The sequence below is a fragment of the Lutra lutra genome, chromosome 5 (assembly GCF_902655055.1).
Source record: "Lutra lutra chromosome 5, mLutLut1.2, whole genome shotgun sequence".
Classification (NCBI taxonomy): Eukaryota; Metazoa; Chordata; class Mammalia; order Carnivora; family Mustelidae; genus Lutra; species Lutra lutra.
In genome coordinates, this window is record NC_062282.1 from 43209502 (window position 1) to 43235637 (window position 26136).

Below are 26136 nucleotides of genomic sequence, written 5' to 3' on the forward strand. Positions count from 1 at the left end.
AGTCACAGAAAGAACGTACCTCCACATAATGAAGGCAACATATGGCACGCTCGCAGCTAACATCATAATCAGTGGTGAAGAAAGCTCTTCCTCTAAGATCAAGAACAATACAAGGATGCTCATTCTTGACCCTTCTCTTCAAGACTGTACTGGAAATACATGTTTCTAGACATGATGTATTTTTCATGATACTGTAACTGATAGCTTTACATTTTCATTTTATATCTAATGCATAAACTTTATTTTTAAAAACTTTATTTTTAGAAACATTGCTACTTCCTATTTCTAATAATAACCTATACATTTTCATCTCTACGCATATAATTTTATCAACAAATAATGCGTTTTATTGCTTTCCAATCATTATACCAACTTTTTTTCTTCCCTATTTTCCCTGACTAGGTCTTTCAATGCAATGTTGAATAAAACTGGTGAGAATGAACATTATCTTTTTTCCAGACTATAGAGGAAATTTTCTGATACACTAATAGGTATTAAATTTTGCTATATTTTATGGCTATATATAGTACATATTATATCCTATCAGATCAGTGAGGTTCCCTGGAAGGTGAAAAGGCAAAATGGAAGGCTCATGAGAAGATAAGAACTCTTGAATCTTTATTTTCCTCACACAATTTCCATAACTGTTACTATATTATCATTTCCTTCTCACAACATTTCTGTATGTTCCTGAGACCCTGATTTTCCAATGCTTCCGTAAGGGCCAGGTGGGACCAACTGCCATCAAGACCTCTCAAAGCAGATCACTACATGCCTGAATGTTTTATTTCCCAGGTCCAAATGGCCAATCATATCCAATATCAATCACTGTTATTTATAATGACACAGAGAATTTTCTCATACACATTCGCACATCTTTTTAAGTATGCCATGTCCTCTGCAGAGGTTCCCATACAGAGTCTTAAACTTCTCATAGTAAACACTGGGGTCCTGCAGAGAAAGAGCAGCTAAGCAGGACATATGAAGGAATTAAGTAGGAACTTTCTTGCAGAAATCATATTTAGCCACACATCCTTGCTACATAGGACTTTTCCTCATCAAGATGCTTTCCTAAAGATTCTTATGAGAGAAGATTTGGGCCTACAACAAAGAATGAGAAACATTTTAGAGATAGCAGGTGGGATTTTTATGTCCTGATTCATACCTGCCCATGTAGGCTACCCCAGGCATGTCTTCCACATTCCCTGTGGAATTTTCCCTGAGAGCCATTCAATTCTTAGGAAAAAGAACGGATGCTTCTGAGAAAGGGTAAAACAGGATCTGTGATGGTATCACATAGGGTCTTTATGTGCAAACACCATAACTTACATGTATTTGCAAAATAAAATAAAAAGTGAGGTCTCTACAACAGTATGAGTTAGGCCACCAGACACAAGAGCAGTGTTAATGGAAAAAAGAAAAAGAAATCAGGGAATCAAAAACACAGTGTCTGGAATGCAAATCAAATTTAAAGGTATATACCTGGGTATTAGCAACCTCCTGCAAAAAAACAGAGACGGAAGATAAGGGGACAAATACGAACTAAAAACATGTTCTCTGCCAGAATTTTATACATAGATGAGGGAACGGATACTGTGGCTGAAAAAAGGTTTCCCTGAAGTTACACAATCAGTGAGTAGTGGAATAAGCATTAAAACCCATGACCATCTATGTCTTTCCAACACGCCAAGCTCCTAGACAGGAAGAGTAAAAGAAAGAAATAGCAAGAAGTGTCAATTCCAAGATCCTGGGTCCATCCATGGACACAGATCAACTTATATTCTTGAAATGAAACAAACAACCAAAGAGACTACATTTATTAGACCTTATCAACCCGTCTTTCCATCCATCTACAAGAATAATTTTACAGGTACCTTTAGAAATGACAATCAATTCTTCCCCCAGGCTCAGTTTCAAGGTCATGGCTTCTTCTGACTCAAGCTTTCTTCATGTCCTCTGTGGGGAATTACTGCACAGCCATAATTATGCTAAGTTAACATTAACAATATTATCACATATCCAATTCTTATTATATAACATAAATACATAACTTCAAAATAAACTATATATGTAACTTGTGATATTAATCATTCAGTTCACAAGTTCAAAAGTCTTACATGTCATAGTGAAAATACCCATTATTTATATAACTGAGATGTCTGTATTATTGCTGATAAAAAAATTAAATACATTAGGAACTTTATCAGTAAAGATGTTCCCAAACTCATTGAAATCCATGGGTTTTGTGTCATTTTTAAGGCTTGAGAAAATACTGAAGAAGACTTTATCTGTGCTTAATATAGTCTTATGATTTTACCACTGTATGAATTCTCTGGTGTACAGTGAGTTGTGACTTCTGGATGAATGCTTTACCACAGATAGTACACTGATAGGGTTTCTCCCCAGTATGAATTCTCCGATGTACAACAAGGTCTGACTTTTGGGAAAAGGCCTTTCCACACTCAGCACACATGTAAGGTTTCTCTCCCGTATGAATGCGCTGATGCCCCGGGAGGTGGGACTTCTGAGAGAAGGCTTTCCCACATTCACTGCATATATAAGGTTTTTCTCCTGTGTGAATTCTCTGATGTCCAATGAGATGTGACTGCTGACAGAAGGCTTTTCCACACTCGCTGCATTTGTAGGGTTTCTCTCCAGTATGTGTTCTCTGATGTATAATAAGCTGTGACTTCCGGGAGAAGGTCTTCCCACATTCAGTACATTCATAAGGTTTCTCCCCAGTATGAATTATCTGATGTATAATGAGTTCTGACTTTCTGCTGAAGGCTTCCTCACATTGAGCACATTTGTAGGGTTTCTCCCCAGTGTGAATTCTTTTATGTATAATGAGGTGGGACTTCTCACAGAAGGCTTTCCCACATTCAGTACATTCATATGGCTTCTCTCCAGTATGAGCTCTATGATGTATAATCAGCTGTGACTTCTGGGAGAAGGCCTTCCCACATTGATTACATTCGTAAGGTTTCTCTCCAGTGTGAATTCTCTGATGTATAATGAGGGGGGATTTCTGGGAGAAGGCTTTCCCACATTCACTACATTCATATGGTTTTTCCCCAGAATGAACTCTCTGATGTATAATGAGGGATGATTTTTGAGAGAAAGCTTTTCCACATTCAGAACATTCATAAGGCTTCTCCCCAGTATGAGTTCTCTGATGTACAATGAGATGTGACTTCTCACTGAAGGCTTTCCCACATGCACCACAATCATATGGTTTCTCTCCAGTATGAATTCTTTGATGTATTATGAGTTGTGACTTTTTTAGAAAAGATTTTCCACATTCAATGCATACACAGGTCTTCTCTCCAGTTTCAACATTCAAATATTGAATAAGAGATTGTTTATTGCTGATAATCTTTCTACATTGACGATCTTCACAGTGTTTCACCCCATTATGAATTTTTTCATGCTTAGAATAGGAAGAAATAGGTGTACTCCCACACCCAAAATTCTCATCAGTGTTTTTTCTTGCATAACTCCTATTACAACTGAATAACTTTACATTAGGTTTCAAGCTCTTTTCAAATGAATCACGGTCATACAGTCCTTGTCTTGAAGCATCTAGGTCTGCGTAGTCATGAAATATTTTTCCTAACGTCTTATATGAATAGCCTGACTCTTCAGAAACTGTTTTGTTTTTGATGACCATGACTTGCCTGAGAAGTCTGTCTTGATTTTCCGCATCTCTCTCCAGATGGTCATCACCCTGCCAGACCTTAAAAATGGAGTACAATGAATGCTCCCTTGTCACATTTGCCAATATCTCCTTATGGAAGGAAACACCTCCAGGTATATCCAACTGAGGATTTTCAAGTCTAGTCTCCCTCTCTGAAAGAATAAAAAAAAAAATCAAACAGATAAAAAGATTTAGTAGAGGACAAAAGATGTAAAAACAAATGGATGACATATGATGGTCCAGGAGACAGAGAACTGGGAGGGCAATAGGCCATTTGAAAATGTAAATTTATCACTAGTAATTAAAGATGGACTTTACTTCCAATAGTGATGGCTGAGGTAGTTGAGGAATTCTGCTCCCAAAAAAACCAAGTACAAAAACAAATAAAATAAAAAAGCAACTAATTTAGGGCACTGAAAAACTATTAGCAGGAGGTAATAAGCTGAAAAATGCTTACTCACCAGAAACTTCTACTTCATTATGTAAGAATGGGGAGCTAGCATTCTTTCTCACGGTTTTCCCATCTCCCATCCCTAGTTTATGGGGCATTAAAAGATAACACAAATCCACAGGATACAGCTTAATGCTGTTAGTAAGAGTAGCAAGAAATTTAACAGGAATTTGGAACCAAAAGAGTCATAAAAGGTTGAGATAATAACGTCCATATACCTCCACCTGACCACTAAAAGATCTGTAAAAAGATATTCTAGAGAGCCCAACAGTGATTGAAAATTTGGAGAGTCTTGCAAATTTGCTATACTTGTAAAGTGTTCTGAAACATGCACTACTCAGGCAGCAAACAGTGAAAGCCACGCTTGTGTTTGATGTCTCATACAACCTCTGCCCAAATCACTAGCTTACCTCTACCTTATCCAAAGGTGGAGGGGAGTCTCTTAGAGAGCCAGACTTAAACAAACAAACAAGAACTAAAGAGAGCCATCAGCAATGACACTCTATAGGACAAAAAGATTTCAGTTTAAGCCTAAGCAAGTTAAATGCCTCTAAGACAAAACAGAAACCCTTAAAAGGATCAGAAGAATCCACACTACAACATATCATCTACGATGTAGCATTTTCAACCAAAAATTACTAGACATATAAAGAAACAGAAAACTGGTCTAAACTAAGGAATAAAATCAGTCAATAGAAAATCACTCTATGTGGGTACAAATGCTATATTTTGTAAATAAAGATCCCAAAGAAGCTATTATAAACATATTAAAGAACTTAAAGGAAAAGATTGCTAGGCAATGAGTGAACAAATATGTAATTTTAGAAGAGGAAAAAAGCATATAAAGAAACTAGTTTCTATAAAGAGGCAGGAAGAGGATATTTTGACTATTAGAACTCTTTTGTATCATGATTGTGGTAGTAGTTAACTTACTCTATGGCCAACATTTATTTTGTGTAAGTTAAAACATAAAAGAACCAAATGAAAATTCTAAGGCTGAAATTAAAATTTCACCAGATGGGCTTATTAGATTTGAGAAAGCAGAAAGCCAAAAAAGAGAACTACAGGCCAATATCTCTGGTGAACATAGATGAGAAAATCCTCAACAAAATATTAGCAAACCGAATCCAACAATACATTAAAAAATTTATTCACTATGATCAAGTAGGATTTATTCCATATGCAATATGGTTTAATATTTGCCAAAAAGTTAATTGATATGTCATATCAGTAAGAATAAAGCCAAGTGATCATTTCAATAGATGTAGAAAAAGCATTTGACAAAGTATAACATATATTAATGATAAAAACCCTCAAAAAATTAGGTGCAGAGGGCACATACCTCAATATAATAAAGTCCATATATGAAAAACTCATAGCTAACATCATACTCAATGAGCAAAAGCTCTCAGGTCAGGAACAAGACAAGGATGCCCGCTTTTATTCCATATTACTGGAAGTCCTAGCCACAGCAATAGGACAAGAAGAAATAAAAGGCATCCAAACTGGTAAGGAAGAAGTAAGACCTCCACTATTTGCAGATGACATGATACCACATTTAGAAAACCCTAAAGATGCCACCAAAAAACTGCTGGAACTTATAAATTAATTCAGCAAGGTCACAGAATACAACATCAATGTACAGAAATTTATTACATTTCTATACATTAATAATGAAGCAGCTAAAAGAAAAATTAACAATCTCATTTACAACTGTACCAAAAATAATAAAATACCTAAGAATAACTTAACCAAAGAGGTAAAAGACCTGTATTCTGAAAACTATAAAACACTGATGAAAGAAATTATAGATAACACAAACAGAAAGACATTCCATGCTCATTGATTGGAAGAACAAATATTGTTAAAATGTCTATATTACCCAAAGCCATCCACTCATTTAAGGCAATCCCTACCAAAATGCCAACAGCATTTTTCACAGAACTAGAACAAATAATCCTAAAATTTGTATGGAACCACAAAAGATCCAGAATAGCCAAAGAAATCTTGAAAAAGAAAAACAAAACTAGAGGCATCACAATTCCAGACTTCATTTATACTACAAAACTGCAGTAATCAAAACAATATGGTCCTGGCACAAAAACAGACACATGGATCAAAAGAACAGAATAGGGAGCTCAGATATAAACCCACAGTTCTACGGTCAATTAATCTTCAACAAAAGAGGCAAGAATATGCAATGGGAAAGACATCATTCCAACAAATGGTGTTGGGAAAACTGGACACCTATATGCAAAAGAATGAAAAAGGACCACTTTCTTACACCTTACACAAAAGTAAACTCAAAATGGATTAAGGACCTAAATGAGAACTGAAACCATAAAAATCCTAAAAGAGAGTATAGGGAATAATTTCTCTGACATCAGCCCTAACAACATCTTTTTAGATGTGTCTCTTGAGGCAAGGCAATCAAAAAGCAAAAATAAACTATTGGGACTGCATCAAAATAAAAAGCGTTTGCACAGCAAAGAAAACCAATAAAACTAAAAGACCACCTTGGAATGGGAGAAGATATTTGCAAATGACACATCTGGTAGATGGTTAGTATCCAAAATATATAAGGAACTTATACAACTCAATACCCAAAAATCAAATAATATAATTAAAAATGGGCAGAAGAGGGGTGCCTGGGTGGCTCAGTGGGTTAAAGCCTCTGCCTTCGGCTCAGGTCATGATCCCAGGGTCCTGGGATCGAGCCCCGCATCGGGCTCTCTGCTCAGCGGGGAGCCTGCTTCCTCCTCTCTCTCGCTCTGCCTGCCTCTCTGCCTACTTGTAATCTCTGTCAAATAAATAAATAAAATCTTTAAAAAAAAAATGGGCAGAAGACATGAACAGACATATCTCCAAAGAAGACATCCAGATGGTCAATAGACACAGAAAACATGCTCAACATCACTCATCATCAGGGAAACGCAAATCAAAACCAAAATGAGATAGCACCTCACACATGTCACAATGGCTAAAATCAAAAGCTCAAGAAACAACAAGTGTTGGTGAGGATGTGGAGAAAAGAGAGCACTTGCGCACTGTTGGTGGGAATGCAAACTGGTGCAGCCACTGTGGAAGTCAGTATGGAGGTTCCTCAAAAAATTAAAAACAGAACTACCCAATGATCCAGTAATCACATTACTGGGTATTTACCCCCAAAATACAAAAACACTAACTCAAAGGGATACATGCACCCCTATGTTTATTGCAGCATTATTTACAATAGCCAAATTATGGAAGTGTCTATCAACAGATGAATGGATAAAGATGTGGTATACATATACACATATATTATTCGGCCATCAGAATATTGAATTCTGAAGAATTTTATCATTCATCCATAAGAAAGAATGAAATCTTGCCATTTGCAACAATAAGGATGGATCTAGAGAGTAGAATACTAAATCAAATAAGCCAGTCAGAGAAATACCATTTGATTTCACTCCTATGTAGAATTTAAGAAACAAAACAAATGAACAAAGGAAGAAACTAACAAAAAAGAGACAAACCAAAAAACAGACTCAACTACAGAGAACAAATAGAGGGGAGGTGTGTGAGGGGGTAGGTGAGGGGATGGGTGACTCAGGTGAAGGGGATTAAGAGCTCACTTATCTTGATGAGCACTGAGAAATATATGGAATTGCTGAACTGCTATACTGTACACCTGAAACTAATACAACACTGTATTTACATATAGTGGTATTAAAGAAAATAAATTAAAACTCATGTCATAATCAAAATAAAAATCAATCAATAGTGCTGGAACACATAGACTGCCACAAGCAAAAGAAGGGAGTTGGACACTTACTTCACACCATGTGCAAAAATTAACTCAAAGACCTAAATGTAAGAGCACTGACAGTATAAAACTTCTCGAAAACAAACTTGGGGTAAATCTTCATGACCCTGGATTTGGCAACAGATTCTTGGATACGATACCAAAGCACAGGCAACAAAAGAAAAATAGAAAAACCGGACTTTCTGGAGTTCCATGTAAGTTCTGCGTAAGAATTTTACCTCTATAAAGAATTCTTACAATTCTATAATAAAAAGACAAATAATTCAAAATAGACAAAGTCTCTCAATAGACTATTTTCTGAAGAAGATACATAATGGCCAACAAGCAGATAAAAATACACTCAACATAATTAGTCATTACAGATGATTTTAGTTAAACCCAGAGTTCCCATACGACCCAGCAGTTCCACTTCTACCAAAGAAGAAGTAAAACATACACCTACACAAGAACTTGCACATGAATGCTTATAGCAGCATTATTCATGTTTCCAAAAGGTGGACACAAGCCAAATATCCATTAACTGATGAATGATACTAAATGTAGTGTATCCACACAATGGAGTATTATTCAGCCAAAAAAGAAACAAAGTATGGATACATACTATAACGTGATAACCCTCAGAAACAGCATGCTAACTGAAAGAAGCCAGTCACAAAAGATCACAAAGATCACATATTGTACAATTTCGTTTAAATAAAATATCAAGAGTAGGTAAATCAATAGTGAAAGCAGATTAGTGGTTGCTTAGGGCTGGAGACGCGGAGCAGGGGTGTGGTAGCAAAAGGGTACGGGATTTCTTTCATAGGTAATAAAATGTTTTAAAATTGACTGCAGCAATCGTTTCACATATCTGCAAATATGATAAAACCACTACATTGTTAACTTTGAATGGGTGAATTGTAAGGCAAGTGAGTTAGATCTCAAAGTTGTATAAATAAAATAGTAGAAAATTCAGAGTACAGCTACAGTATGGACTTTAACTATCCATATTCACACTGTGTATCCATGCTTATATCCCTTTAGTCCCCAAATAAATAGTTTTTATTGAAGGCAAGCCTAGCAAATTTCTGCAGAAAAGCCACAATGATTCCTAACTCCAAGAATTTGTACACACCATTGCCTGAGCTTGCCTTCACCCTCCTCTTGCCTAACCCACACTTCAAATATACTTCAGAGTAGCTGGTTCTTGTTTGGAAAACATGCCTTCTTAAGTTATGCCACATCTCTTTAGACTATAATTTTCAGGAAATCCTAAAACATTAATTATATTGGTGGTACGATTTTATGCAGCCATGAACTCTGATGTCTTGTCTTTCCATGTACAACCTTTGGTCCTGAAAAGCATCTGACTTCTATTGCCTTTGAATTTCTTCCAGAAAGCCACTAAAGATATAATTGTTGAGTGAATCAGAAAGAAATTTTTCTTCTCTTTATGGCTCACTATTAATTAACAAGTTGTTGAATACTTACTACTTACTCAGCACAGGAGCAAGAAGGAACAGGAGCAGCCAATCTGGTTGGAAGCATAAATCTTAGCCACCCACCAATTAAAATCAAAAACAAAGAAACTGAGATTTCAGTTCCCTTGACTCCTACCTGCCAGCTTTTCACCTGGATAGATCCAACTTGGTATATCTCTTTTTACAATCCATGGCTCTTGTCCTTGTTCCAACTTGGAGATGACATCTGGTTTGGACATTGGATGCCCTATTATGGAGAAATCAGAGAGGAACTCGGTTGGCTACACGGAAGAAAAAAAAGAAAGGGTTCTAGGCACCTGGGTGGTTCAGTCGGTCAATGTGTCCGACTCTTGATCTCAGCTCAGCTCTTGATCTCAGGGTCCTGAGTCAAGCCCTACATTTAAAAAAAAAAAAAAGTGCTATTTTAGAGCCCCACAGTGAAGCTGTCCAGCTGGCTCTCGGCAGCAGAGCAGTGACCTTCTGCTGGAGAAAAAAAGAGAGCACAAAGTCAGTCATTACCTATGCCAGGAACCCACCCAACTTGATCAAAGGAGAAGAGAGAGGCACTGGATTGGGAATTGTTGTGGTATGGGGGAAGCCATCCTTACCCAATGAGACCAGGTGGCTGAAGTTCTCCAGCATCACATCTCTGTACAGGGTCCTCTGAGTGCGGTCCAGTTGCTGCCACTCCTCCTTGGTGAAAGCGATAGCCACATCCTCAAATGACAACGGACCCTATAACAGCACGTTCCTGTTCAATCTGAAGTGATCGTTCTTATTTTTACTATAGCATGCCAAATCATATGCCCAGTTCTACACCATGCCTATTCAGAAAAATGACGTAAAATTCTGTCTTTAGCAAGAGGAATCAAACACATTTGAAGAATAGAAGAGCAAAGAGGCTTAATCACAAATGGGAATTCAATAAAGGCAGCATTTCAAATAAATGTATTCAACAAGTGGTTCTGGGAACAATGGACAGTCAATCAGTTCAGTAATAAAGTTGGAACTTCATGTTTTAAAAACAAGAGAATCAATGACTTCCAGAGGGAGAAAAAAAAACCTAAGCATCACAAATTATTAATACTGGTTATCCCAGGAGAAAGGGAATGCTGAGGGTCCCTTTCACTTTATAATTTTTATTTTTTGTATTTTTCAATGTTTTTTTTTTATGTTTTTACCAAGTAGGGATAATTCAAGCCAAGACAAAATATAGCAAAATGATTTTATAAATTGAAAAAAATGAACCAAAACTGGCATTCAGTTGGGGAGTACCTTCACAAACTGTGGGACCATAGCAAAGGCTACACGGAATCAGAGAACCCCCGCATTCCCAAGTGTTTGCCACTGAATTTTAAGTAAAGAACTGCCTACTTGAAAGAAATCATTCCCCCTTTTCTAGGTTTTATCTCTGGATAAACTATACGTTAGTTCCCCCAAAGAATAAGGCTTATAGAATTCAGCTCTAACTTTATGCTGACTGCCTTCTAAAAAAATTTTTTTTTTAAAGACACAACCACAAAAAATCTGACACACTTATGCAGAAGTATAGGTCAGGACATCATCTACAGAAGATCCCCCAAAATAATAAATTTCTTTTTGTCTTAATGGCAAGAAATATTTTCATTGAAAATTCAGTTGATTTTATTTGTGGAGAATGCCAGATCATATATATGATATCCTCTATCTCTCCACTGTGGCTGCTAGATAAGACTGAATAAATTTGACTTTATTTTTTTCAAATTTGCACTTTAATTTTTACACACTTATATAAAATACATAATGTAGATATGGATTATATTTATATAAAACATACATATAACAAACATATACATGAACTATAATAGTTGCTTTATGTGGCTTAAAACCACATAAATGTACATAGTACATAGCAACTCAGTCCAAGTCTTTGCTCTCTCTACCTTTTCCCTAATTCTGATTTCTAGCTTTCTGCACTTTTCCATTTGACTATATGGAAATCAAGTACAAAATAAGCAAGCAACTTACGTGAGACTTGGTCATTTTCTGCTTCTCTTCCAAAAAAGCAGAGGTATGAGGAATCAGGATTGAAAGACTAAGTCTCCAGGAGCCATTTACCAGTCTAGAAACAACCACCACCAGAAGTCAGATGGAAATCAGGTCACCTTGTAGAAGGTCATTTGATCCTTATAGAAGGGTCTATAAGCACCACGTGAAAAAGTCCTCTTGTAATATGATTACATAGATCTTGTACAAGGTGTATTTTTTTTAAAATTTTTTATTTTTTAAAAGATTTTATTTATTTATTTAACAGACAGAGATCACAAGTAGGCAGAGCAGCAGGCAGAGAGAGACGGGGAAGCAGGCTCCCCACTGAGCAGAGAGCCCGATGCGGGGCTCAATTCCAGGACACTGAGACCATGACCTAAGCCAAAGGCAGAGGCTTAACCCACTGAGCCACCCAGGCTTCCCTACAAGGTGTATTTTTAATTGGATGAATGCAGATATTTCTGTTAATACACAAACACCTTATTGTTCCCCTTTGAACCAGCAGTTCTATTTGTAATTCTATCTGTAAGACTCTACCATAAGACAATAATCATGTATACATATGTATGGAAGATTTAACTACAGATGGGGCAGTTCCCTGACAATAAGAATAGGAATGATCAAGTAGAAAACTGAGAACCATACTCCCTAGACACAAGCAGCTGGCAAAATCCTAAGAGCTCTTTTTTTACATTTTTCCCCTAATCTAGCAAATTCTCTTGCTAAGTCAATATTCATAGATTGAAACTGTTGACTTTGTTGATTTTAACATGTTTTTGTTTAAGTTTGTATTGCTGATATTCAACAGTGCAGTCATCTATGTAAGAAAATAGTGTCACAGAACCATAGATGAACAGGAATATACGACAATGCAGAAAGATACTTACCTGGTAAATTCTTCTCAGTCCCAGAATGGGTCATGCAGAGAAGGCTGAACTCATTCACAGGAAGTGAGTACTCCCATGAAAGGCAGACCGTTTCCTATGGGGTTATCCCAGGCTGTGTCAAAATAAACCTGGAAGGAAACAATCCAATAGTCATGCTCCTCTTTGGACACCGAGCTCTGAAACAAGTAAAAAGCAGGGGTTTAATAAATGTTTGCAGAACAGAATGTAGAACACTTTCAATAAACAGGAAGACACAGGGCTGAAATTATACCTCATATAAGAAAAGAGGAAGAAAAAAAAGCAGCCCTCACATTTCAGAGCTGGCCTGACCCTCAAATTTTCCTCTTTAAGTTAATTACACAGAACACCAGACAAGGTCACTCTGTGACCATGATAGAATAAGACAAAAACAAGACCTCCCTGAAATCATGTCTGAACACAGACAGACGAAGCATCAACATTGTCCAATACACAGAACAACCCCTCTCCGAGTTAATATGAGTGACTACGACTTCCTCACCTATTACAGCTTTACCGTCAGGATAGTCTCCTCACCCTAGATATCTGAAATCCCCCATCACTGAATTACCCCACTTCTCTCAATATCTAATTCAGAGCAAGGTCCACCCCCTTAGGCCCTCCTCAAAATCACCTAACACAAGGATAAGTCCTATAAGAAGTTCTAACGCTGTCTTACCAGAAGCTCCCCTCCCCCGCCCCGCCCCGCCCCGCCCCGCCATTTTCTCCATGGTGTACCTACCGGTTCCCAGCTAGGTGCTAGAGCCATAAACCCAACTTAATCAACTACAGGGTGTTCCTGGTGGTCTTTGACTAGAGGGAATTGACAATAATAAGGTTAATCCTTTAGATTTGTTTGGTCTTATGTCTAAAGAATGTTTTCTTCTATAAGGACGTGAGTGATGGAGGGAGATGGAGGTTTGAGAAAACATCTGAGGAGGTGCTTCAACGTGGGGGCGGCCTCTGACCTGCAGAAATTGTAAAGTGAGGTGTTTCCCACTAAACTAGAGCTGACCCTTACCAGTCTCTGGCTGCATTATCGACTCCCAACAAATCACTGAATCACCAGGTGCAGAAATCACAAATCCCAAAGAGCATCTCCACAGAACCCCGATCACAAGACTGGCCATACAGGTCCACAAATCAATGGCACACGGGATACTCCAACACCTGCATCCCCGACCCACAGATCATACTGCTCTCCCTATTACTGACCCCTTGTACGTACCCAACATTCACCCCACAGACTTCACATCAGTCTGCATAGACCTCCAATTACAGACCCTCACAGACCCCCGCCCAACCCCGACTTCCTAATGACTTAATCCATAAATCCCCCTTCTGACCCCCAGCTCGATTATCAGGTCCCGAAACGTCCGTCCCAGCATAACCCCCGACAGCTGTCACAGATTAACATGGAACGAAGGAGAGGGCGGCGCGGGATCCCGAGCATGCGCCGAGTCCTGCAGAGCGATTTTGCCCACTCGGCGACCTCGGTGGCTTTGTTCAGGAAGCAAGATGGCGACTCCCACTCGCTGTATGTCCCAGTGGGAGTCGCCATATTGAGAGTCCTGTCGGGTCCGTACACGAGGAGGAATTCGGCTTATTCTTTTTTTTTTTTTTAAGATTTTATTTATTATTTATTTGACAGACAGAGATCACAAGTAGGCAGAGAGGCAGACAGATAGAGAGAGAGGTGGAAGCAGGCTCCCTGCAGAGCAGAGAGCCCGATGTGGGGCTCGATCCCACGACACCGGGACCATGACCTGAGCCGAAGGCAGAGGCTTTAACCCACTGAGCCACCCAGGTGCCCCGGAATTCGGTTTATTCTTTTTTTTTTTTTTTAAGATTTTATTTATTTATTTGACAGAGAGAGATCACAAGTAGACGGAGAGGAAGGCAGAGAGAGAGAGAGAGAGAGGGAAGCAGGCTTCTTGCTGAGCAGAGAGCCCGATGCGGGACTGGATCCCAGGACCCTGAGATCATGACCGGAGCCGAAGGCAGCGTCTCAACCCACCGAGCCACCCAGGCGCCCCTCGGTTTATTCTTAACCTGAGTTTGGACTGTGCCACCGTGGCAGCGAGGGGAGGAGGCAAGATGACGGAAAGTATTACATAAACCAATGAGAGCTTTAACAGGAGGATTGGGGAAGAAGTAGCAGTAGTACAGTCCTTTACTGGGAAAGAGGAATTTGGAATGGTACAATCCACTGGAGGTGATTCTACTTAAAAGTACTGATAATGGTTCAGCCCTACACCGGATGATTCCACTGTGGGACCGAGGGGCACAACTGATGTTCCAGGGAGCGAAAGGGTGTTATAAGCCGCTAATTATGCTAAAAACAATAAGAAGGAATCCGCCTAAGGGAAATTACAACCACAGTAATATGTTGCAGGGACCGACTGATGAAAAAAGGAAAATTGATACAGGAAAGAGGAGACTGAGTCACAAAATAATGGAGAATCTGAGAAACAGAATGGAGGGAGACTAAGGGACAAAAGAGGAAAGAGATGGGGAATGAGAGTGAGAGACCAAGGTCTGAGACTAGGAGATAATGAAGGTAGGGGGGACACTGAAAGAGAAAACTGAAACGAGTGGGAGAGAGAGACGGGGGAAGGGTGACTGACCGTCCAGGTTTGTCTGGAATGTCCCAGGAAATCCTTCGTCTGGACTGAAAAGGTCCAGGTTTGAGGAGATCGGTGGGAAAAGTTGAGGCAAAGTGTGAAACCTGTAAAGTGAATCAAAAAGTAAGGCGGTGAGCAACAGTAAGGCGGTGAGCAACACTTTTTTTTTTTTTTTTTTTAAGGATTTTATTTATCTGACAGAGAGAGATCACAAGCGGGCAGACAGGCAAGCAGAGAGAGAGAGGAGGAAGCAGGCTCCCTGCAGAGAGAGAGCCCAATGTGGGACTCGATCCCATGACCCTGAGATCATGACCTGAGCTGAAGGTAGAGGCTTAACCACTGAGCCACCCAGGTGCCCCGAGCAACACTGTTTTTAAACTCAAGTGGATAAGGCACAGATTTTGGGCCTTTCTTAGTCGCTGTAGACCCCCCCCACCCCCCACCCCGGCCGGTTTCTGATGTTGGCAACCATGACTGTGGTTTGCAGTAATGAATTACCTATCCATCGTTGCATCACTCAGGAGTGATGCGTTTTAAGTATGTAACTTAAATGCATGGCACTCATAAGCATTTACAGTCTTTGGCTTTGTGAATTAACTGTTGTGCTTTGTACGGACATAACGCTAGTTTAGTTCTTAATATTGTAAATGTTGTGATCGTGTTTTCTAAGAGTTCAGAAATGAAAATGAGAACTACAGTACCAATGACAGCATGACCCATATATCACCAAAAAAAGCCTCTTATTTTAATGACAGATATAAAGATACATCGACACCTGGATTACAGAGGTAAATAAACAGCAAATTGCCCAATATGTAAAAGAGAATTCAGGCTTGGACATAGTGGTGAAGGGGCAGTGAAAGCACATATGGAGACTAAAACAAATCTAGGATGACAGGCAATTACTTCTAAATAAATAAAAAGGTTTTTGTCTCCCCAAAAGACATAGATAATGAGTTGAAAATAGTGATTGCCCAATTATATTAGACAGCATAAACATGTATTATTGTATAGTTTTATTCACTGATATATAAAACTGAATAACATTACATTTCCAAACTCAAATGTTGCAGCTAGAATGGCCTGTGGACACACAAAAGGAGAAATTTTGGTAACAGATGTGTTGGCCCATTACAGTGTAGAGCCAATCCTGCTTTCAACAGTATGTCAGATGATACATCAAATCAGGACAAGAAAAAAAAATCCCCTAGCTCTTCACTCTTGGACTGAAAATTGGAGGTCAAACTATCATCTTCATTTTAAAAAGATTTTCATGAAACTAAAGACAATATAAAATTGTTGGTATCTTGTCCCATTGTAAGCTAGGCTTTGCTCATCTATAAAAAATGTTCAGCAGACACTGCAAATGTAAATCTAGGCCAGTTCAATTCACTCTATAAATTTATCAAAGAAAATGAAAACATCTTATGTGCTGAGACAGCATATAGTTGGAGATAACATATGGCTGGAGCATTTTTTCCCCCATCCATTAATTTAATCTATTTACATTAAAGTGACTACTATTAAGAATTTATGTCATTTTGCTATTTGTTTCTATGTGTCTTACTATATTTGTGCCTCAATTCCCTCAATACTGCCTTCTTTTTATTTTTTTTTTACTGTATACTATTTTTATTCCCTGCTTATTTTTTCTTTGAATATGTCTTATTTAGTATTTAGTAATTATTATGATTATAATTAACATCCTAAATGTATAACAAACTACTTTGGATCATTATCAATGTAATTTTAACAGCACACAAAGCACTGACCCTTTACAACTCTGCCCTCCCCTAACTTTCATCTTTATGTTATTATTGTAGACAAAACTAACATAAGGTCAGAAGTTGTTACAAGAGACAAAAGGTCTTTATATATTGACAAAAGGGTCAATCTATCAAGAAGATTAACAATTATAAATATGTGCTAAACAAGAAAGACCAAAAATATTGAGGCAAATAATGACATTATTAAAGGGAGAAATGCACAGTTTATAACAGTGGGAGACTTCAGTATCCCACTTTGCATAATGGATTGAACATAGAGACATAAAATCAGTAAGGAAATAAAGAACTTGATTAAAACTTAAACTAGCCCTAAGTGACATATAGGACACTATAGCCAACAATAGCAGAATACCAATTTTTTCAAGTTCACATGGAACATTCTTCAGGATGTACCATATTTTAGGCTACAAAACAAGTATCAGTACATTTTAAAACACTGACATTGGGGCACCTGGGTGGCTCAGTGGGTTAAGCTTCTGCCTTCGGCTCAGGTCATAATCCCAGGGTCCTGGAATCGAGCCCCGCATCAGGTTCTCTGCTCAGCGGTGAGCCTGCTTCCTCCTCTCTCTCTGCCTGTCTCTCTGCCTATTTGTGATCTCTGTCTGTCAAATAAATAAATAAAATCTTTTGAAAAAAAATAAATAAAACACTGACATCATATATATTATGTTCTCCAACCCCAAGGGAATGAAATTGGAAATTTATGAGAAGAAAAGCTGGAAAGTCAACAAATATGTAGACACTAAACAGGACACTCTTAAACAACCAATGGGTAAACTAAGAAATCACAAGGTAAATTTAAAAATACTTGGAGACAAATGAAATAAACACACCATGCCAAACTTATGGGATACAGCAAAGGCAGTGTATGGATGCCAAGTTTGGAGTTGTAAATGCCTCCATTAAAAAAGAGAGAGAGAGAAGCAATACTGCAAGCAATTACCTCACTTTACAACTTAAGTAACTAGAAAGACATGAAAACTAAACCCTGAGCTAGCAGAAGGAAGGAGGTAATAAAGATTTGAGTGGAAATAACAAAATAGAGAACAAAAACAATGGAAATCATCAACAAAACCAAAAGTTGGTTCTTTGAAAGATCAACAACATTCACACACCTCTAACTAGACTGACTAAGAAACAAAAACCCAAATTACTAAAATCATACACAGTTGACCCTTGAACAACATGGGTTTGAACTGCATGGGTCCACTTACATGAAGATTTTTTTTTAGTAAATACAGTATGGTACTGTAAATGTATTTTTATTATTATTTTCTTAGTAACACTTTCTTTTCTCTAGCTAGAATACAGTATATTCTCTAGAATACAGTATATAACATATGCAACATATAAAATATGTGTTAATCAACTGTTATTGGTAAGGCGGTAAGGCTTCTAGTTAACAGTAGGCTATTATTTACATATTGAAGGAGTGAAAAGTGATACATGGATTTCCAACTGCATGGGGGGTGGGTAATTGCCCCTAAACCCCAAGTTGTTCAAAGGTTAACTGTATGATGGTGGCAACATTAATACAGAACTGTAGATGAGTAAGATTATAAAGATACTATGAACAACTCCATACCAACAAATTAGATAACCTGGAAAAAAGACAAAATCCTAGAAGCACACAGACTACTGAAATGGATTCAAAAAGAAATAGAACAGTCCTATAGCAGACTTACAACAAATAGACTGAATCAGTAAGCAAAAAGAGAAAAGTTCCGAACTAGATGGCTTAACTGGCAAATTCTACAAAACACATAATTAATGAAAATTATTCTCAGACCTTCCAAGATTATCTGACTTTTTGATGCTATCCATCCTAGTGGGTGTGAAGTGATAGTCATACAAAGACATCACAAGAAAACTACAAACCCACATCTCTTATGAATATATACGAGAAAATCCTCAACAAAATGTCATCAAACCAAATACAACATATTAAAAGGATTATACACCTTAAACAAAGTGGGATTTACCCTAGAAATAAAAGAGTCATTCATCATTTCAAAATCTATCAGTGTACATTAAGAACCAAGGGGGATGAAATCATGGTCATCTGGTCATCTCAATTAATGCAGAAATAGTATTTTACAAAGTCCAGCAGCACCCTTTCATGATGAAAACACAACAAACTAGGAGCAGAAAGAAACTTGCTAAACATGATAAAGACCACTTATGAATAACTCACAAATAACATCATATTCATCGTAAAAGACTAAAAGTTTTTCCTCTAAGATCAAGCACAGAACAAGGATGTTTTCTTTCAGCCCTTTATTCAACACTGTGTTGAAATTCCAGCCAGAGAAATTAGCCAAGGAAAAGAAAAGAAGGACATCCAAATTAGAAAGAGAGATGTAAAACTGTATCTATTTACAGGTAACACAATCTTAGTTAAAAAAAAAAAAATCCTCCTCCTGCTTCACATACAAACTATTAAAGGTATCAAAGGAATTCATTGAAGTTGTAGGACACAACAAGATCAGCATAGAAAGTAAGTGGTATTTCTATACGATATCAATGAACAACTCAAAAAGGGCATTAAGTTAACAACTGTATTTATAAAAGTTTCCAAAGGAATACAATACCAAGGAATAAGTTAAGCCAAACAACTACAACACTTTTACATTGAAAACTACAAAAACATTCCTGGGGAAAAAAAATTAAAGACCTAAGGAAAAGTAAAGGCAGTATGTAATCATTGATTGGAAAACTTGATATTTTTAAGATGCAATATTCCCCAAAGGCATCTACAGATTCAATGAAATTCCTATCAAAATTCAGTGGCTTCTTTCACAGAAATGGGAAAGATGATCCTTAAACGCATGTGGAATTACAAGAGACCCAGAATAGCTAAAACAACCTTGAGAAAAAACGAAGTTGGAGGGCTCACACTTCCTCATTTCAAAAGTTATTACAAAATCATGGTAATAAAAGTAATGTGGTACTAGCATATGGGTAAACACACAGATCAAGAGAATAGAATGGAGAGTCCAGAAATAAACCCATGCACCTATATTCAAGTGGTGTTTGACATGGGTGGCAAGATGATTCAATGAGGAAAGGACTGTTCTTTCAACGAATGGTCCTGGGAAAATTTGCTAAGCACATGACAAAGAATGAAACTGAGTCCTTCCCTTACACTATATGCAAATAGCCAACAAACACATGAAAAATGTTTGACATTATTAGTCACCAGGGAAATACAAATCAAAACCACAATGAGATACCACTTCACACCCACTAGGATGGCTCGCATCAAAAAGTCAGACAATAACAAATGTTAGTGGTTAATGACGATGTGGTGATGGTGAAATCAGAACCCTCGTACACTGCTGGTGGGAATGTAAAATTGGACAGCCAGTTGGCAGTTCCTCAAATGGTTAAACATAGAATTACTATTGGACCCAGGAATTCCCCTGCCAGGAATCTATTTTTTTTAAATATTTTATTTATTTATTTATTTGACAGAGAGAGAGATCACAAGTAGGCAGATAGGCAGGCAGAGAGAGAGGGGGAAGCAGGCTCCCCACTGAGGGGCTCAATCCCAGGACCCTGGGATCATGACCTGAGCTAAAGCCAGAGGCTTAACCCACTGAGCCACCCAGGTGCCCGCCCCCAACCCCCACCAGGAATCTAACCAAAACAACTGAAAGTGGTTTGTCCACACCAAAATGTATACACTGTTTACATAACTAATCATAAAAGTCAAAAGGTACAGACAAGCCAACATCCATCAATGCTAAATGGATAAAGATGGTACATGCTTATGCAATGGAATATTACTCAGCCATAAAAAGAATGAAGCACTGATAAATGCTGCCATATGGGTGAACCTTGACTATATTACATTAAGTGAAAGAAGCCAATCACAAAAGAGTTCATGTTATATGATTCCATTTAAATGAAAATATAAATAGAATAGGTACATCGATAGAGACTGAAAGTAGACTACTGGTTGCTTAGGGCTGGGAATGTGGTGAATAGTGGAGTGACAGCTGAAGAGTATGGAGTTTCTTTCTGATGTGATAACAATGTTCTAAAATTGAGTGCAGCAATGGTTGCACGTATCTGTGACTATACTAAAAGCCACTAAATTAGACACTTTAAGTGGGTGAAGTATATCTCAATGAAGATGTTCTTTAAAAAGCTGAAAGTCTTAAAAGTAGTCAGAGGAAAACAGACATATTCCTTTTGAAGACTAAGATTATCAATTGACTCTTAATAGAAACTAAGAAAGCCAGGGGCGCTCGGGGGGCTCAGTTGGTTAAGCACCTGCCTTCAGCTCAGGTCATGATCCCAGAGTCCCCAGGATCGAGTCTCGGATCGAGCTCCCAGCTCCATGGAGAGTCTGGTTCTTCCTCTGACCTTCTCCCCTCTCATGCTTTCTCTTATTTGCTCTCTCTCTCAAATAAATAAATAAAAACTTAAAAACAAACAAACAAACAAACAAAAAACTAAGAAAGACAGAAAACAATGCAGTCCCAGAAGACGTATAGAATTCTGAGTTATACCTTAGTGGAAGCACTAGGGAAAACTGTATCTACTCCATCTGCCTAGAAGTGGAAATACCTTTATAATTGTTCTTTACCATAAAGTTTTAATATTTTCCATTTTAATCTTTTTTCCTTATAGTAACATGTTAAAGAGTCTCCCCACCCAAAGATTTAGTACATATAACCTTATATTTTTTTAAATGTTCATAATTTTACAGTTTCATTTCATTTATTATTTATTTACTTTTAAAGATTTTGGTTATTCATTTGACAGACAGATCACAAGTAGGCAGAGAAGCAGGCAGAGAGCGGGGGGGAAGCAGGCTCCTCACTGAGCAGAGAGACCGATGCGGGGCTCGATCCCAGGACCCTGGGATCACAACCCGAGCCGAAGGCAGAGTCTTCAACCCACTGAGCCACCCAGGCGCCCCTACAGTTTCATTTTAGTGCAGTATTTCACACAGAGTAAGGGCATTTATTACAGAGCAGAGGCTGACAAATTTTTTTAATAAAAGGCCGAATAGTAAACAATTGAGGTTTTGTAGGCCATATGGCCTCTCTCATAAGTCAATTCCTCCATTGCAGAGTAGCAGCAGCCATAGACAATAGTAAATAAATAAATGCTGCTGTGTTCCAATAAAACTTTATTTATAGACACTAAAATTAGAATTTCACATAATGTTCATGTACCTTGAGATACTATTTTATATTAAGCATATTTTAAATTTTCTCTATGTTATGATGTTTTGACCTCCTGGGATGGAGGTCATTGCTGGCTGGGGAAACTCCTAGAACTAGTTCATTCCTACTGTGATAACTTGCCTGACAGCACTCCTCTCATAGGTAAACCAGCCAATCCCAAGTCCATGCTCTCAACCACCTCCTTTATCTAACAGTCACACACCAAGCTAATATTCTCCGGCCCTAAATCAATCCAGGCCCAGGTAATAGAAAATTAAGGACAGTCCCAATATTCCAAAGCCCACCAGAATTATTCAAACCAGCCATCCTAAACTGTTTGCTCTGTTCTGCCTATCCTTTCCTATGAAAACGTCAGTAAAGGCTATGGTCTATAGTGCATTTATTGTGATGAGCACTCAGTGATGCATGGAATTGTTGAATCACATATTGTACACCTGAAACTAATATAACACTATGTTAACTATACTAGAATTTTTAAAAAGCATTCATATCTTAAAAAAAAAAAAGGGCTATGCCTTTACTCCTACCTCTTAACACTGGTGCTTCTCCCTATGGCCCTGTGGGATACTATAATCTATAAGAAAAACATACCTGGTCACTCAGATGACCAAAATCTATTTCTCTATACCTTTGGTATTGTTAGTGGTTCCTGGATCACAGTTTCCAAAACACTTGGAATTTCCCGAGTGATAAGAGCAATGGGAGCATATTTTGTCATCCTATTGGTCTCCTGCCCTCAATTTCTGAAATTGCTTTAGAGCCATAAAGGTGAAATGGGTGTCTTATTACTCATAATAGCCCTTTTCCACCGTAACTGGGTTTACATTACTGATGTGACTTGTGGAAAGCACCTAAACATTGTGGCTGGTTGCCAGGGCAACCAACCAAGAACACAGGGATGAAACTTTCAGTCCCACTCCCTGATCTTCAGGGATGGGATAGGGGCGGGAAGTTGAATCAAAAACCAATGGCCGGGGTGCGTGGGTGGCTCAGTGGGTTGGGGCCTCTGTCTTCGGCTCAGGTCATGGTCCCAGTGTCCTGGGATCGAGCCCCACATCGGGCTCTCTGCTCAGCGGGGAACCTGCCTCCTCCTCTCTCTCTCTGTCAAATAAATAAATAAATAAAAAACCAATGGCCAATGACTTAATCAATCATGCCTATGTAATGAAACTCCCATAAAAACCCAATAGGACAGGGTCTGAAGAGCTTCCAGGTTGGTGAACATGTGGGGATATGGGGAGAGTGGCTTGTTCCGTGAGCGTGGAGGCTCCACACCCTCTCCCCATTACTGCCCTCCATATGTCTTCCATTTAGCATTCCTGAGTCATATATTTTTTAATTTTTTTAAAGATTTTATCCATTCACTTGACAGAGATCACAAGCAGGCAGAGAGGCAGGCAGAGAGAGAAAGAGGGAAGCAGGCTCCCCGCTGAGCAAAGAGCCCGATGTGGGGCTTGATCCCAGGACCTGAGCAAAGGCAGAGGCTTAACCCACTGAGCCACCCAGGCACCCCTGAGCCATATATTTTTATAATAAATCAGTAATCTAGTAAGCAAAATGTCTGAGGTCTAAGTGGTTCGACCAAATTAATTGAACCCGAGGAAGGGGTGGCGGGAACCTCTGATTTATAGTCAGTCAGAACTACAAGTAACAACTAGACTTGTGACTGGCATCTGTAGTTGAAGAAAGAGGCGTGGGAACTCCACTCAGTAGCTGGTGGGTCAGAAGCATATAATAACCTGGGCTTGTTTGTGGCTAGGGTCTGAAGTGGGAAGGGGTGTCAGTCTTGTAGGGCTGAACCCTTAACCTGTGGGATCTGATGCTATCTCGTGGGGGATGTGGCAGCATTGAGTTAGGTCATAGGACACCTGGCTGATGTCAGAGAATTGCTTATTGTTGGTGTGAGGAACGCCCTCAGTGGAACTGGGACCCAGAAACTTTGACCCTGCGTCCCATTTCTAGGCAAACTTTGAGTAATATCAAACTTTTCTTTCAATGAAAAGACCTTTCTGTGTCATCACAAGTCACTTATATAAACTAAGACCCAAATAAACCTCTATTCTTTTTTTTTTTTTTTTCTGGTCATTTACAAATGTAAAAAACATTCTGTGGTCACAGAGAGTACAAAAACAGGCAGCTGGTTGATGTGGCCAGAGAGTGGCAGTTGACAACCTATGCTCTACAGCCATTTTGCCTTGCTCTCCCACTAACTAGCTCTGTACCCCAATAAGTGGATTAATCTGTGTGTCTCAGTTCTTTCATGCCTAAAATGGGGTTAATTTTAGAATCTGTTTCATAGAGTTGTTAGGCAGCATTAAATTAGTTAATATATTTAGAGCACCTAGAATCATGCATAATACATAGTCTCAGTGATTTCTGACACCAACTAGCTGGAACTGGGCCAAACTTTACAAGTTAAGGGCACAATCCTCCATAAGTCTGCCCTCACTTCAGTCCCCAGCCAGAAGCCCAGGAGTTCTCTAACCACCCTCTGGGCACCTCTGGCTAGTGGGCTAAAAATTCAGGGATTCTCAGTACCCCTATGATACTTCAATAATTTACTTCAATGACTCACAGAACTCAGGAAAGCACTATACTCATGATTGCAGTTCTATTATAGCATTAGGATATGAAGGAGAACTAGCCAAAGGGAGAAACTCAGTGTGAGGTCTGAAAGGGTTACAAAAATGAAACATCTGTTGTCCTCTCTGTGTTGAGTCAGGATGTCATACCCTCTGAACACCTCAATGTATGACGATATATATAATATTGCCAACAAGGGAAGTTCACTTGAGCTCAATGTCCAGAGTTTTTATTGAGGTCTCATTACCTAGGCGTGAATGATTGAATCACTGACCTTCAAACTGAACACAATCTCCAACCCTGCTTCACTCCTCAGAGGTTGAGAGGTCCACCAAACGCTATCTTGTCATTCAAAACCCCAACTCTCTAGGTATACATCTTTGTGGAGTGGCCAGCCCCTACCCTGAGTCATCTTCTTACTGTTAACTATCCAAGGGCCCACCATGAATCATCTAGGTAGGATGAATGATTAGGGCCCAGGAGGGACATTACTAGGAAAATTCCAAGCATCTAGAGGCTACCTTTCAGTAACCAAGGACAAATCTTTATTTTGCTAGTCATATTCTTTACTCCAAGTAAATGCTATTTAGGTATTTCTTTTTGTTGTAACTTTTAAGCCAGGAACCTGGCACAACACGGAGTAATCATCCAAAAATTATTTTTTTTTTTTGCCAAATAACATTTCTCTAGAACTACAGATACCTATCAGGGCACTGATTCACGTGGCACTAGATCAATTTGGAGCCACAGCATCTTCATAACATCGAACTGCCCTGTAGAGGAAAACTGTTTCTAGGTTTTCTCGAGTTTTTCTTTTTCTTTCTTCCTTTTTTTTTTTTTTTAAGATTTTATTTATTTATTTGACAGACAGAGATCACAAGTAGGCAGAGAGGCAGGCAAAGAGGTGGAAGGGAAGCCAGCTCCCTGCTGAGCAGAGAGCCCGATGTGGGGCTCCATTCCAGGACCCTGGGATCATGACCTGAGCCGAAGGCAGAGGCTTTACCCCACTGAGCCACCAGGTGCCCCTCTGAGTTTTTTCTTTTTACTGTTACTCAGACGAGTTAGCTATTGGTCTTCATATTTGTGCAATCAAAATTAATTTGTGTGTGTTCTTAGAAAATATGCCATTGTTAACTTTGATTTACAGGCATTTTAATGAAATCTCTGAGGCGTATTTCCCCTTTCGTCAAAACTCTGTACTCACAGGTCCATTCACGAAAGCAGAAAGGCTGACCACAAAAATTTGAAAGGCTTTGGGCTCAAACTCAAATTCCAGAGTTAAGTCCTCAAACTTTTAAAGAAACGTGCTCACGAGTGGTAGAATTCTCGAAACGTTGGAGGTCTTGCCGATGTCACTGGACTCCTAGCTCAGTGCGCCCATTAGACCCTCCATCTGGGTCTATTTGGAGCAAGAGCTTGGAGACCCCCGGAGGGGGCGTAGTGCTGGCATAAGTCGCAAAGTGCCGCGACACCACACGCTCTCCCGGACTCTCGCTGCGCATGTGCAGCGCCGCAGCGCAGGCATTCTGGGAGATGTATTTCGCAGTCGAAGGGACCCGGCTCCCTTGAGTCCCGCGCGAGGCGCCCTCTTC

At 38.9% G+C, this 26136-nt stretch overlaps 1 protein-coding gene across 4 annotated transcripts; it reads right to left on the bottom strand.

Annotated features, from left to right (window-relative positions):
- Window positions 1-1109: 1109 nt before the first annotated feature.
- LOC125100451 (zinc finger protein 300-like) lies at window positions 1110-25975 on the bottom strand. 4 transcript variants are annotated; one of them, XM_047730632.1, is made up of 7 exons: window positions 25749-25975; window positions 14977-15077; window positions 12332-12459; window positions 11424-11517; window positions 10025-10151; window positions 9553-9663; window positions 1110-3849 (listed from the first exon to the last, which is right to left on the bottom strand). In XM_047730632.1, the coding sequence occupies exons 4-7, from the start codon at window positions 11436-11438 to the stop codon at window positions 2306-2308; spliced, it is 1797 nt and encodes a 598-aa protein (XP_047586588.1). In that variant the 5' UTR covers window positions 11439-11517; window positions 12332-12459; window positions 14977-15077; window positions 25749-25975; the 3' UTR covers window positions 1110-2305. The 4 variants fall into 4 exon arrangements, with proteins under 4 accessions (XP_047586588.1, XP_047586590.1, XP_047586587.1 ...); XM_047730634.1 differs by lacking the exons at window positions 14977-15077; window positions 25749-25975 and adding an exon at window positions 13578-13774 and having other exon boundaries at window positions 9568-9663; window positions 12332-12507; XM_047730631.1 differs by lacking the exons at window positions 14977-15077; window positions 25749-25975 and adding an exon at window positions 13696-13771.
- Window positions 25976-26136: the final 161 nt, after the last annotated feature.

Bases quoted from the DNA above. Each gene is read 5' to 3' on its own strand.
- LOC125100451 (XM_047730632.1), bottom strand. The intron at 9,664-10,024 runs GTAAGGATGGCT...TCTCCATAATAG, and splicing joins CAGCCACCTGGTCTCATTGG to GGCATCCAATGTCCAAACCA. The intron at 3,850-9,552 runs GTAGGAGTCAAG...TTATTCTTTCAG, and splicing joins TCCAGGTGAAAAGCTGGCAG to AGAGGGAGACTAGACTTGAA.